Below are 15232 nucleotides of genomic sequence, written 5' to 3' on the forward strand. Positions count from 1 at the left end.
CATGACACTGAGAAGGCAGTCCATGGGGAACTGAACAGATGGCCCTTCCAAGGCACTCCCAGCTGCAGTAGGGGACCTCCATGAGAGTCACAGCTCTTCCATGTAAGAAGTGAGCATAACCCAGAAGCACAAAAAAATATAGCAAGGCTTTAGCAGTAATACTGCTTAAAAACTGGGTTACAACTTAATATCCTTTCCAGGCCCCTCTAATCCTTAAAGCTCCACAGGGCAGCATCAGGAACCCACCAGACCCAGAGCTGCCCCCTTGCTCTGCATTACAGAGACACATGAGCCTTCAAACCCACACAGAGAACTGGGGCTTGCCACCCGTTTAAAAATGTATAAAGTCTGAAAGAGAAGCTCTTGCTAAATGCAGTGAAGGTCCTCCTACATGAAATAAGGTCCATGACAGTTTTCATTTTAATGGAACTGAGATACATGTTCAGTCATTACGGAAATGGGCTGCTTGCTTGGGCAATGGCGGACTCATTTGGCAATCCAGACACACAGCTGACAGGTGGGTCAATTCTGTTCACTGAACACAGGTGTTAGCCAGGTACAACCCACCTAAGAAAATCTTTAGAGCAGACAGGCTAAAGTGCCCCATCAGCTACCTTCAGGACCGTGGGGAATTTCTGCAAGCAACACTACAACCTGAAGGTCCAGCTGTTTCTACAGCAGCAGTGACTTTGAGAAAGACACCACTGAAATCTGGATGTTCACTTTTTAAATTTCTCCTTCACAGGCTCCTTTATCTTCTTCCATTTTCATTAGAGGTTCCAGGCCATTAGTAGATTGTCGTGCCTCTTGGGTGATGTAAATACAACTGGCACCAAGGTTATTTTTGGAAACCACACAAATGGAAGACTCCAAACATCTACTCATTATTTCTCTCTATTGATTTTTGGCCGCACTCGGTTTGCACTATTAAACCAACATGGCACCCAATTAGTTCCTATGAATAGACTTTTCATGAGTAATTTGCTCTGCTGGTGTTTTCATAAAAAATTAGCTGGACACATCTGTTTGTCAGCGCTCAAAACCAGTGCTCATTCACCCCTTTAATGGCAATGCTGCAACCCGCAATCTTTGAGGACTTAATTGTTTTTTTATAGAACATCTCTGAGCAGATTCCTCTCTAATGGAATTTGGGATGTTAGGAGCGCACCATTGAACAGCCACCAACATCATTATTTTAAATACATAATGCAAATCCTGCTGTGTGCACAGCCCTGTCTGGAATGGACGAGTGAAACACACACCAGCGTTGCCTTCAGTGCCAAGGGGATTTCACTAAATTGGTCTCATGTCAGCATGAACAGCTTAAATTCTTTGAGTGGCATAGAGGGATCTAGACACAACAGCACAGTCCAAAAAACTCAGAAGATTAAATTGTTTACACTAGCCTGAGTTCTTCCAATTAGGATGAAATCCAATCCAAAGGAGCAAGGCATGCTAGACTATTAGCTCCTTGGAACCAAGTAGAATTAAGCTGTCTTCTTTTGGCAAAAGCACTACAACGTGAGTAAACATGACCTTCAATTCAAAGGCAAAGTTAATCCAGAAAAATCACAAAATGGCACCAGTGATAAGACTAATAAAGAGTCATGCTCACCAGGTGCCGAGGTCCACGCCTGTAATCCCAGTCGCTTGGGAGGCTGAGACAGGGGATACAAGCTCAAGGCCAGCCTCAGCAACTCAACAAGGCCCTAAGCAACTTAGAAGACCCTGTCTCAATACAAAAATAAAAAGGGTTGGGGAGGTGGCTCAGTGGTCAAATGCTGGGTTCGATCCCCTGCTACCAAAAAAAAGAAAGAAAAACCGAGCCTTGCTTCCCTCTGCCCTGGCTGCAAGCGGCACCTCTGTGAACTGAAGTGGAATCCAAGGACACAGAAGGCCCCACAGGGCAAGCTGGAGAAGTGCCTCCAGGCTTCTCAGACCCTAGCAGCTCTCACAGGTAACGGGCCTGGATAGAAGCACTTCCCAGAGCAGGAACACAGTGGGGAGAGGTGCAGGTGTGAGAACCCACTCAAGCCCTCAAGTGGCTCCCATGGCAAGAAGGCAGCCCAGCCACCAGCCCTCCTGGGTCAGCAGGTTACAGGACGGCACTCCGAAACTCCTGAGCTACGAAAGGACCCTTGGAAGCTCCAGGACTCTTCCTGGGAGATGAGGCCGAACTCCTGGGCCAGATGGAAACTCCCAGAAGGTGCTGTCCGGCTATAGGCCAGGGGTGGTGACACTGGTTGACCTACCTCCCAACCTACTGCGCCTAAACAAAAGGCACATAGTGGGCGTGCAGTAGTGAGGGTGCAGAACAGCACTCAAAAAACAACTCTCCACTGAAACTAGAATCTGAAAACTAAGCATCATAGATCACGCAAGATGCTACTCTAAAGACTAACACCTGGGGTGAGTGAAAGCCAGAAGGGGAGCGTGTGACCCCGCCTCTGATGTAAGAAGCAAATAAAAAAATGAAACCATCCATTTGCTTTTAGGGTCAGGAGACAGGTTTAGTCCTGGATCCATCCAAGCAACTCTGTAGCCTGAGGATTGACCAACCACAGTCACTCTGCCCCTGTGAGGATAGTGACACTAGACGAACCTGTGCCAGGGGTGATCGTGACGAGGAGAGAAGAAAGGGCTGTTAAATACAAATGAAGGGTTGCTGCGAAAGTCAGAATGGCCCTATGAGATGCAGCCACGGTCCCAGCTTGTTGCTGGGATAACTCCACTCTACAGGGGTCTCACACTCAGCGTGGCCCAACGCCTGGGGGACTTCACATTGGGAGGAGCTGACGGCCAATCCTGCTCAGTGCTCCCAGATTCTTAGAGGTACCACATACAACTGCCCCGCCCTCCCAGGCTCAGTTCAGGCCTCCAGCACATGAGAAGGCAGCACAGGCTTCTGCTAGGTCCCGGGTTCTAAAGTACTTCGAGGAACAATATGGCGCATGGAGAGCTAGGTTCCATCACATACATCAGCAACAATATCAGGACAGACACGGGAAGCCGTTGCAACAGGAAACCACTGTGGAAAGCCCAGGTGCTGGACTCCTAGTTCAACTCTACCCAACACAGAAGCCCGCTCCTAATTAACAGGCCTGCCATTACCCCAGATCCTTGCAGGTGAGGGCCAACAAAGAAGTGTGAGGTGTCCAGGAAGATCATTCAAGTCCATCCACCACTCTTCTCCTGGAATCCTAAAGCCTCCTCCTGAACTGGGACAGGAGACCACAGTCTGGGGCCACCTGCAGAACTGGGCCTGCTGGGATTCCAGTGGAGTGACACCATCAATAGCAAGTATGCCACCCGCAGTGGGGAGACGGTCCCTTTGTCACAGGGGAGGGCACACATCTTCCCTGTTCCTTAGGTGCCACAAGGAGGCACTCCCTGTGCCCCAGTTTGTGCACATGTCCCTGCTGGAGGCCTGGGAGGGGAGCTGAGCAGCAAGGCTGGGCACTTCCCCTCCTGCCGGTTGGCGGCTGGACGCTTTGTGGCTCTCCTTCTAGTCTGTCCTCTGTGACCCACGCTTACAAAGCAGGCCCAAGATGGAGCGCTCCTCGCTGGGGCTGGCAGGCAGGTCTCGCTCTGGGGCTTAGTACTAAGGTCCACCTTTGCGGGTTGCCTGAGTCAGACTGGCCTTCTCAGCACTTAGGGCAAGTGTTTCAGAGTTATCTGGGGCTGTGCCAGTTACTTTTCGCTGGCTCTCCCCTCTGAGCCTGCCTTATACCTCTGCTTCATAATGCCGAGCTGGCCTCTGCAGAAAAGCCCACTTCCAACCTGGCTGCTCACGTGGGGAGACTGCCAGGCTGGAGAGGGCAGGGCCGCCCCTCCACTCTGCTCGCTGCTCCTCCTGGCTGCCACGCCCCAGCACTGCCCTCCAGGAGATGCAGGCGACGCCCGTGGGTGGCATCCTCAGAGTGCACAGAACCAGCCTCACCCCTCAAAGACCACCCCAAGCAGCCAGCCTCATGGGCCCTCCGCCTGCTCAGGAAGTACCCGCGGAACTTCCTCCCAGCAAGCCAGGCAAATGCCACACTATTCCAGGCCACCTCCTGTAGGTGAAGACTGAGAGTCCCTGGAGCCCATGCCAGAAGGACCTGGTTCTCCAAGACCATGCCCTCTCCATGGAGCCTGTCACAGGGGCGTCACTGTAGTGGGTACAGAGTGGGCCCGGCCCCCTCCCCACACCTGCTCCCCCGTGTCCCCGTCCATGTTGCACAACGGACAGAAGCTAGGCAGAGAGCCCAGAGCCAACCGTGGCCAGGAGGGCCATGACTCAACCCCCTAGAAACAGACAATGCCCCGTGGGCAACAGGCAGCTCTCCTACAGAGAGTGGCAGAGAGAGCACCAAGCAGGGGGACAGACTGGACACAGAAAGTCAGCGAGATGTGAGGAGCCCTGTATTTGCAAGAATGAGGTTATCTAGACACGAACCAACAGAGAATGAGTGAGGGGCAATGGTCAGCCAGGGTCTGTCCCTCTTGGGGACAGGTGCCAACACCTCAGTGGGGAGATGCCAGTTAAGAATGGAAGATTCCAGGGCCCTCATTCTGAGGCCCACTCTGGAGTTGGCTCTCCTGAAGCCTGGGGTTTCTGGAAATGTTCCCCCACACCTGTACTCAGAGGACGATGGCAAGCAGGAGGGAAGGGGCCACCTGGGGGAGGAGGCAGGGGGCAGCCTGGGGGAGGCCCAGACACTGGAGGGCTCTTGCCCTCCCCATCCTGCAGGCAGGGTTATTGCACACGGTTCTCTCCCCTGGGTCAAGGGCTTCAAGAAAAAATCACCTTGAAATTTGGAGGTGCCTGTAAGAGGGCAAAATGGGGTGTTATCTGGGGCTAAGTGATTCAGAGCCACTCTACTGCCTTCTTCAAACAGAGTCCTGGGGAGGCACGCAGTGTGGAGTGGTCCGGGAGGCAAAGGTCTCCCCCTACCCCTGCTGTTCCTGAAGAACCAGGGACTTCCAGGCTCCCAAGGACCCAGCAGGCAGGGCCTAGCCTTGTCCCAGGAGACAGTCAGGGAAGCAGCTCTGCCCACAGCCAGGCAGGGCACACCAGCTGAGCCATTGAGGCCAGCCCAGGCCCCAGAGCAGTGTATTTGCTGGTCCAGCCTGTGCACGAGGGGCAGCGCCCATGGACTGGATGGCGAGCACATTCGGTCTAATGGACTAGAGGAAAGCCAGTATGCGTCGGAGCGGGCTGTGCTTTTGTCCATGTACGGGAAGGGTCCTGGTGTACTTTTCCCTGGAGGTCACTGTCACAAACTGTGAAAGTCAGTGGCCTAGAGAATTCATTGTCCAGACATCAGCACTGGGAACAACCAATGCTGGAGGTCGCTTGCTTAAGCAGTGACCACCCAGAGGAGGAGGAAGCAGGGCGGAAGGACGGGACAGCAGCTCCTGCCCTGCAGGCCCACAGGGTGGGGCTGCAGAAGTCACCTGCTGGGAAGGAAGGAGAGGCCAGCAGAAGTCAAAGCTTGAGAATGGCAGGGGCAGGGGTGCAAGGACCCCCCTGAGAAGGAAGTCCCAGAGCAGACCACCCTGTGGAGTGGGAATAATATCTACACATCTGCTGTGAGTGGTCATCCAAGACGTCAAGTGCCAACAGACAGGCCGTGACAAGTCTAGACTTGAGGTGACCGGGAGGCTGCATCGAGTGGCTCCCCAGGCAGCAGGACCAGACGTGGTTTTGTAAGAGAAGGCTGCCCGTGGCCAGGGCCTGGGACCTCATTGCCACAGTGATGGAGGAGAGGGGAGACCATCCCCATGCCATGGCCCTGGCCTGGTAGCCAGCCACCACCTGCCCAGGTGTGTGCCTGCAAAGGGTACTTGCAGCCAGCAGGGTTGAGTCCTGACAGTGGCCCCAAGGCCCCGAGGTTTAATTCCCACAACCAACGTGACCAGATGCTACCTTTCCATTGACTTCTGGTTGGGTTATCTTCTTCCCTACAAAAATCTAATTGTCCAAACACAAAACAGTAGTGGTTTTTCACGCCATGACAGAGGCCTGGGAAACGCAGGGTGGGCGGAGTGCCTGCTGGATTTCCTCGGGCCCACGGCCAGCACTCACATGGCTGCCACCCTGAGAGCGGAGGGAGAGGAGCAGGAGGCAGCCAGCCTCGGCAGCCTATTCTCCCGCTGAACCCCCTTTTCCCCATGAACCCATTTGCTGTGTTCAAATCTGGGGAGCCTCATCATCAGCATTTGGCTCGGCGTCTTGAGGCTAGCAGGTGGGTCCTACACAACAGGTCGGCTGCCAGCAGGAACATGAACACAGAGGACGACCGACCCCTGACCAGCACTGACTGTCGGCAGCACTCCGATGCTCCTGCTGGAAAAACCTCTTCCACCTCACACTGGCCCAGCAGGTAGGCAGGGAAGACTCCACATGCCCACATGCCTCTGGGCTCGGTAGGCTCCACAGCTCGGTCCTTCTAGGCCGAGCGCCTCCAGCCAGCTGGCTTTGGACCCTCCTAAGTCGAGTTTCTGCTAAATATGAAAAGGAACCAAGTAAGGAGGGGTGTCACCTTCCACAGGCCTTCCAGGGGTCACTTTCAAACTGAGGGCAGTGCTTTTTACATGCTGTCATTGCCCACCGGGTCTCCTTCGTCTGTCTGCAGCGCAAGCTTTCTGGGAGGAGGCCTTGTGGCCCTCTGACCACAGGCACAAGCCAAGGCACACTGCTACAGCAGGGCCTCCCGCAGCCCCCCTGGGCCCCTGTGACTAGCCACACACAGTTTGAGGACCATGGACTTCTGGCATTCTGAAGAAGACACCTGGGTTCAAAAATGCAGCCACTGCCTATCGCAGCCCCACCGCAAGTGTCTGCAGCCACCCCATGTCCATGTGACACAGGAGCGATCCACTGGCCTCTAAGGAAAAGGAGAGCCTGACCTCTTGACCTCTTTGCCCATGGCATGGCGTGACAGATACCTCTCTCTGGTGCAAGTGGACGTCTGCCCTGGACAGGCCCCCGGCATCGCCCCACCCCACAGCTATCTTGCTGGAATGTCCAACCCAGGGCTGAGGCCCTCCCAGCCTTCTGTCTTCCCATGCATGTCCTTGTGTATTTCCTTCTCATTTTTCCTCTCTTAAAACCTTTTTGCTTTTTGTTAGTTGTGAGGGGAAAAAAATGAAAAGCAGAAAACTTCATCTGGAGCTCCCAGTCAGAGCCGGCCCTGATGAACATGGGACGTAACCCTCCATACAGCTCCCCTCTCTAGGCTGCCCTGGACCTCACACTGGCCCAGCAGGCAGGCAGGGAAGACACCACACGCCCATGTACAAGGTGGAGGCAGGACTCCTCATGGTGCCATAGACCTGGCTCTGGAGGGCAGCTGGGAACAGAGGAGGAGGACACCCTGCTTCTGCCTTCCATCCGTGGCTGAGTCTCCCACTGCCCCTGTCCCCCTCCAGTGTGCTGGAGAGCTAAGTGATCCTGTGGCCATCCATAAGCTGCGCCAGGGCCAGGGACGCAGACTGGTGGCCGGTCCTCAGCAGCAGCTACCTCCAGCACCTGCAGGCTGCACAGCAGTCCCCCACCTGCGCCCTGGACAGGAACAGACCTGCAGAGGCCTCACTCAGCCTCCGAGGGACACCTCCAGGGCATCACGGGATGGCAGAAAACTCCGGAATGTCAGCAAAGCTTAGAGAAAGTCAAAAGTCAAGTCATAGAAGAGAAGAAAACATCCTGCAACCAACAGCCAAGAAGAGGAAGAGAGGCCACGAAGACGGAAAATCGATAGGACGTGGGCAGAGCGGCCATGTCCTGGCAGTAGAAACCCACAGCCGGCCGGCCAGCCTCAACTAAACCAGCTCCCAGAGAAGCTCATTACACTGAGTGTCTGGCGGTGAGTTAGCAGCCGTCGAAGGGTGCGGAAGGAACTGCAGGCCCTGGCCAAGGGGCAGCCTCCCTGCCTCCCTCCCCGCCCTTCCAACAACAGCCGTCTCCACGTTCCCTCCAGCCGTCCACAGCTTCATACTTTGAGTTACAATCAAGCTGGCACATCGCGTAAAGGTCAAGTGGAAACTGTCCCTTCTGCCACATCACTGTCACTGCCGCTAAAGGTCATTCCCCCAAGCAGCCCCGTGACTGTCTGTCTCCTGTGAAATAGTGAAAAGCCCCTCTGTGTGGGCTTTCTGACTTCTCTTTTCTCCCAAAGACATCAAACTAGGCACGCTCAGCTACCCAAGAAATAACCTGTCCGCAAACAAATTGGAACAGAAAAACAGAAAGTTACAAATCCTACCTGTGCTGACAAGTAGTAGGTAACATCTTGCCAGTGTGTATCATCATGGCAGCTAATGTTCACCCAGCGTAGATACAACCCAATACCCAGCAGGTACCATCCCCATCAATTCTCCAAACTACGCTGCCAGTCCTCTTTCACGGGGGAAAATTCAAGTGTGGGAACCGAGGAGCCTGTCCAAGTTTCCAACACCAGACAAGGGTGGAACTTGACTTTGTGGACAAATTGTTAACTAGGTTGACCTGAAAGGGCTAGAACTTTATTATTCACAGACATCGACTACTACTGACTCCATAATGGTGACATAACCATCATTTGGAGATAAGAAATATTTGAATATCCATTTGTTCATCCAATAGCCGTTTCTCTAGATGCTGGGGAACGTTTAGATAAAGGGCTGTTAATTTTTTGAAAACTAGCTATCTCCAGAGTTTACAGAATTTTCAATTATTAAATTATTTTCTCTCTTCCCAGGGAGCTTACATAGTAGCCAAGGTTCGGCCAACACCCATGTTGGGGTGTATAGCCTGTGGGTCAAAAAAATACACAAAGCCACTGAAAAGGGACGTGGACCAAGGGAAGGGAACTTAAGTCAGGCAGAGGCGCAAAGCAGCGTGGACCAGTACACACTCAGAAGCAACGGGGACAGGAGAAAGTCACTTGGGATGGGGAGGGAGTGGCAGGAAATGCAGTTAGGAAGCTGGGCCAGGGCCAGGGCCAGGGCGAGGCATTGTGGCAGGTCCCACTGAGTTGTGGCCAGGAGTAACGTGGGGAAGTGGTTCCAAGGGCACATCAGGCCCATGGCAGCATGGAAGATGGACTGGGCTTGGGGGTGGGGTGGGGGGGTGGTGAGAGCAGAAGCCAGGGCCACGAAGGGACTAGTGCATTAGCCCAGGTGAAAAGGGAGTCAAGGGACACTTGGGAGGCTGAATCTAAAAGACTCAGCAGCCCCACGCACAGGACAGGGAGAGCCCAGGGCCTCTTGGGCACTCCTGCTTGACCTGCCATTCACAGCCCCAGGAAATACAGCAGGAGGAGCTGGCTGGGCTGTAATGGAGAGGGGACATTTCAGAGGGACAGCAGGAAAATGCCACAGTCTCCACCTGGTACTGGAGCTAAGGAGATGCCACCAGTCAAGACTTTTTTCCTGTTAATGGAGAGATCGGGCCTGCAGGATACCACTGGGCAATGAAAACAGCCCCCGGCTGGGTGAGCAGGCGAGGGGGCAGGGGTTGCAGGACTCTGCTGGCTGCCTCCACAGAGCGTGCAGAACTGAATGGCACGGGGTTGGGAGACCCCGCAGCTGGGCGACTGCTGGTGGTTTCTCCTCTCCCAGCTTCTTCCCTCACACCCCCATTCCGTCCAGCCTGGGCCTGGTCTTGCTGCCTTGGCCCATCTGGCCCACCTTTCCTCACTGTCACTGAGACTGACGTGGCCATCGCAGGACCCCATGGCTCACAGCAGGCAGGACCAGACCCCTCCGGCGGCCTCCATCACATATCAGCTGGAGGCCCAACTGCCAGCACCTGCGCCAGAGCAGAGGCGGCGATTCCTCATGCCCGCCTTCCCCCTGAGACGCGGGACAGGTCCTGGGGTCCTGCTGAGGTCTGCCCCTGGCACTGAAGACGTGGTCAGCCTGCAGACTGCTGTGTGCCCTGCCATCTAGGGCGCTGGGAGAGTGTTTGTGGTTGGTTTTCTACTAGATTGATGCAGGTTTAATTAAGTGCCTGAACTGTTTATAAAAACAAATTAGCTGCCTAGCGACGTGTCACGCAGCGCAGGGAACCCCGCGCAGGAGCAGGGCCACCATGTCAGTGTCATTATGCAGAGGAAACGGCCACCTTGTTTGTCAATGACCGTTTTAAATGGAAAGTCTACCCAGTAGTTGGGACAGCTCCCCAACCCTCTCTGCCAATAGAACGAAGACCACACAAAGCAGAGGCCCACAGAGAAAACCGGACACACCCCGGAACAGAAGCTTCGTCCTCTCCCGTCTTGTCTTCCGTGCTCCATACGAACAGGAACACACCCCACTCTCCTCCTTCCTCTTCTCGTTTTTTCCCTTCCACTCCCAGGATAACCAATCTGGGCCCTTGTGCAAAGCCCAAACAGGGTTTCGATTTCATTTTCCCAGTGTCATCCAAAGTCATGCAACAGAGCCTCAGGCAGGGGACAGGAGACCGAGAGAAGCAAGGTAGTGACATCCAGACAGGGAGAAGGAAAGAGTCTACTGTGGGGATGCCAAGAGCATTCAAGTCCAAGTGGTTCACCGTCATCCACGTGTTTTAATGTGTCTTGCTTTACCTCCTTTCCAAATTTTTGTGCAGTTTAAAAGAAATCAGGCTATGTGCAAGTAAGCTACTTACTGCCAAGGAGAGAAGAAGCAGCCAAGTCATCCCATCTTGCTTTCTGCATGCTGCCAGTGCTTACGGCAGAAGCAGCCTTGCTGCATGGGGTCTTCCAACATGTTGTATCCAGGGCTGTGGCGGGGGGGGGGGGTGGGACAGAAAAGGCAGCAAGTAATCCCAGCCACACTGCAGACCCTCACACACGTCACCACCCACACATCAGGACGGGAATCATCACTCCTGCTTTATCCAGGAGCCAAGTGCTCGAGGACAGAGAGCAGGACAGAAGCTGGCTGTCTCCTTACCCCTCACAGGACCCTGAGCAGCCCTCACCCAGAGGGGCCGAGATGGTCATTAAATATTCCACAGTTCACAGCCATGAAAATCACACCACAACTGAAAAAGCACACAAAATCTAAACTAAATATAAAATTGAAGCTCTTGTTACATTTTTCACAGTTCATGAAGGTCTTTTTAATTATCTCAAGCTGAACAAAAGAATTATTTCTCAGTCACTTTATGCAGAAATAAGAGTCAATCCTGCCCACAGAACCCATCAGTCAATTCAGGCCAGGATGGGCCAGCCCCTGGGTATGTCTGTAATCGCCAGGTACAGAGAGGACCTTCCCGAGCCCGACACACAAAGCCCCCAGGACTGCCACAGTCAGAGACCAGCCAAGCATCCTGGCAAACACGAAGGACAGGCATCTTGCACAGGAAGGCCATCTGGGCTGGCCCCAGCTCAGTGGTGGGGTGCTTGCCTAGCCTGCGCCTAGCCCTGGGTTCCATCTGAAGCAGCATTTCAAGAGCCCAGCGGTGACCAGAGCGTCCCTTTCACTCCACCCTGGGATGGCCAGATTTCTCTCCCCCATCTTCTCGGGTGAAAGGCAATGGGAAGGAACCTGGTATCCTCTCTGCTTGTCACATGCACAGTTCTGTGAAGAGAAGGCTGGGACCCTGGGGCTGATATTAGTTCCAGGTCACCACTCGGGCCCTGAGCAGGGAGTGGGGCAGGCTGCCCAAGGAGGCAAGGGACGTTGGGCTGGATAACAAGCATGCCATGAGGGGGAGCAGCCGCAGAAGGAGAGGTCTCCTCAAGGCGGAGCTCAGAGGATCTGGATCCCCTCTGCTGGCCCCTGAGGTGGTCACTTCTGTCAACACATCAAATGTTCATTACAGCAGACTTTCTTTGTAGTGCATGGTGGCCGAGACTGAGGACAGAGGAGCTAAAGCAGGGCTGGCCAGTTCCTTTCCTAGAAGGGAATTCTGAATAGGCAGGGACAGGCCTGGGTGCCGCCTGGACCACAGGGACAGCAGAGCCGACCCCCAGTCTTGCTCTTCCCCCTCACATCATTGGCTCATTTTGGAAGTGAAGCGGTGGATTTGGTCTCTGATGGGCATGGAACATGGGCAGGCGAGGGACACTGGGGCAGAACCAGTGAGGAACAGCTAGGACAGTGGCCACATGGACACTCGCTGCCAAGCTCTCCTTTTCTCCCTCCCAGCCATGCCTTGGGGCTGAACGAGGCACCTCCGGTCTGGGCTTTGGTCCCTTTTGTGGGAAGCTGGGCTGTCACACCTGCCCCTCAGCTGGCCACAGGCCCTGGGCACATACGAGGGTGACGGAACTGATGGAGCCTCAAAGAAAGAGCCTAAGCAGACACTACCAGCCTTGCTCACCCAGGCCTCCCAGCCTCCAGCCTCCAGCCTCCAGCCTCCCAGCTTCCCAGCCTCCCAGCCTGAGGCGGTAATAGAAAGGCCTGTGAACTTTCCTCCCTGAGGAAGAGACAGAGGTGGAGCCCTGGGAGGGTCCCCACGGGGCCTGGCAGGGGTCTTCCAGTATTTGGCAAGGATGTGGAACTTTCTAGTCTGCTAATCGTGCCTTCGCATGGAACACAAAGTCATCTTTATGAATGAAACTAGAGAAAGAAAGAGAAGAGCAACAGAGACCCAGGGACACGGGTCACCCTCCAGCTCCTCCTGGAAGACCCCAAGACGCCGGCAGCCCTTCCCAGCACAAAGCAGGGCAGGCTGGCTGCTCTCATGGCTGCCGTGGAGGAGAGGCTGGTCCACACTGGGTAGACAACTCCCAGCAGTTCCTGCTGGTCATTAGTCACTGGGCAAGGCCAGGAGGAGGGACGTCCCACTCGCAATGCATTTCAACAGACCTCACTGCAAAGCACACCCCTCCCCAATGGGTGCAAACCTCCCCGATGACCCAGCGATCCCTCTGTGAGAACACCTAGTCACCTGCAGTGGGTCAGGCCAGGTGCTGGGCCAGACAAGAGCCAGTGCCGAAATTCAGTGCAGATGTCGGGGAGGCTGGTGGCCACCTGCTCACCTCTGGGGGGCCTTCAGGCCCCAGGGGTCTCTCTCCTCTCCGCTTCCTCCCCACCCTCCCAACTCCAGCAGAAGAAAGCTCCCCCTCCCGGGCCCCGCTGCCTCTCTGTATTTGAGGGACATGTTGTCCACAGCACTCCCATAACTGTGTGCCCTGCTACACGCCCTCCCGGACGTTCTCCCCGGGATGAGAACCTGGGGGACACTGGTGTGTCTCTAAACGTGTTTGCTTCCTATGTCACACACTACCAAGTGTGGCTCACAGGCCAGCAGCAGGAGCTTCACTGGGGAGCTTATTAGAAAGGGGGTGTCCAGCCATGCCCAGACTTACTTATCCAGGATCTGCCTGCTAACAAGCTGCCCAGCCAGGCCACTCCTACATGCACTAACACCTGAGAGGCAGCGTCCTTGCAGTGGATGTGCCAGGCAGGCCTCACATGAGCCAGCTCTGACACGGGACAGCCCCTCGTGCCCCTTCTCTTTCCCTGGTAACCTGAGCTAGCCACCTGGGCACACAGGAGAAGCTCATCTCACTCCTCACACACCCTGTGCCAGGAATCCCAAGACTCACCAGGACAGTTAAGATTCTTCCCAGGCTGACCACAACGCCAAGCCACCCCGCCTGTGCCCAGTTACCCCGCCTGTCTCTGTCCCAACTCCCTCCTTGGTGCCTCATTCTGATTGGTTTTTTGGGCCTGGTCGACCACTGTCTTCTAGTCTCATGTTGCAAATTTCCTTCCTCTCCGGGGTATTTTAGGCCATGCAGGTGGAAATGCGAGGCTTTGGACCCCTTCAGCACAGCCTCACATCTCCAATTGACCCCACTCTGCCTCTGGCCCTGGTGGGGACACAGTCAGAGAACCCCAGACGGCCTCCACTGCTGGCATCACACCTGCAAATGTGTGTCCAGCTTTCTCCTGTCACCTCCTGCGTTACCACCACCCGCGAACACCCTGATGCACGGTGAGGCATAGGTGTGCCACACGCTGGGGAGACGGTGGGTCTGGGGATTCTGTGTTCAGGTTCTCCACCAGCTCTGGACAATCATAACACTACACCTGGGCCCGAGGTGTGCAAAATCCAGAAGACAACCATGTGCAACGGCCAACTGTTCCTTAGTGGAGACAACCAAAGATGTGGTCTGACTCAGTGCGGGTGCAGAAGACAGGACTGATGGGGAGGAGGAAAGAGTCAATCACCCATGAACAAATGAAAACTCACCTTTGTCAAAATCATCATCCTCAATTGCTGCTTCTTGAAGTTTCTGAAGCTTTACTCTTAAGGAGGTCACCTGTGTTGGTTTGGAGGGGGAAAAGGAAAGACAAGTCACAACAGCAAGCTTATTTTATGAAAGCTAAGAACATAAACTATCTCAAAGTGAACCTCCTGTCAGGTGCAGTGGTGCACACCTGCAATCCCAGCAACTCCAGAGGCTGAGGCAGGAGGACCACAGATTCTAGGCCAGCCTCAGCAACTTAGTGAGAACCTATCTAAAAATAAAAAATAAAAAGGCTGGGATGTAGCTCAGTGGTAGAACACCCTATGTAACATCCCCAGACCCCCAGAGATCTGGTGGCTCAGAGAAGTGGCACGAAGACCCTGGGCACAGCTGGACACCAGAGAACCACACTGCTTAGGACCTCCTAAGTCCCAGGTATCCAGAGCCCCAGGTCCTCAGGATATGACCTACAGCCAGATAAAGAGTCAAAAGGAAGGAGAAGCTGCCTGTCGATCTCCGGGGCGAAGCTGGCAAACTGCAGCGGAACCCTGACCAGGGCAGGTCTCCCTAGGTGCGTGTCTAAGGGAATGAAGCTGGCCGTGCTGGCCGCGCAACCTGCAAACAACAGCTGCCTCCCTCGGGCCACACCTGGAACTGAGAAATGCAGGTGGGATGCTAGGTTTGCACAAAGTCTCTGGCAGAGCTGGGCCAACCTCTCCCCAGCACCCTGTGCTCTGTGTCTGCTTTCAGATTCTCTTCCCCTGCCTGGGACATCAGCTCAAGAAATGTGTCAATTAGGTACCTGTGGCCCATCTAAACGAGATTAATTAATTTGCTTTTAAAGGTCAATCAAAGGCTGGGGCTGTGCTCAGTGGCAGAGTGCTTGCCTAGCATGCGAGAGGCACTCACTCCCTCACACACCTCCGCACACCCAGGCTCAGAGACTTGCACACCCACTTCCTCACACACCTCCGCAAGCCCAGGTTCAGAGACTTGCACACCCACTCCCTCACACACCTCCTCATGCCCAGGCTCAGGCACTCTGCACACCCACTCCCTCACACACCTCTGCACAC

The 15232-nt window shown here is 54.7% G+C and overlaps 1 protein-coding gene across 2 annotated transcripts in view; it reads right to left on the reverse strand.

The window, feature by feature from the left end:
- Nucleotides 1-15232, reverse strand: part of Disc1 (DISC1 scaffold protein) — a 200680-nt gene that overhangs the window by 149995 nt on the left and 35453 nt on the right. For both annotated transcript variants that reach the window (XM_046432128.2, XM_058575004.1), the window contains exon 3: nt 14159-14228. In XM_046432128.2, coding sequence (XP_046288084.1) covers nt 14159-14228 — 70 coding nt within the window. The remainder of the gene's footprint in view (nt 1-14158; nt 14229-15232) is intronic.

The sequence above is a fragment of the Marmota monax genome, unplaced genomic scaffold (assembly GCF_021218885.2).
Source record: "Marmota monax isolate L192 unplaced genomic scaffold, Marmota_monax_Labrador192_F-V1.1 WCK01_AAM20220418_F8-fsc00071, whole genome shotgun sequence".
NCBI lineage: Eukaryota > Metazoa > Chordata > Mammalia > Rodentia > Sciuridae > Marmota > Marmota monax.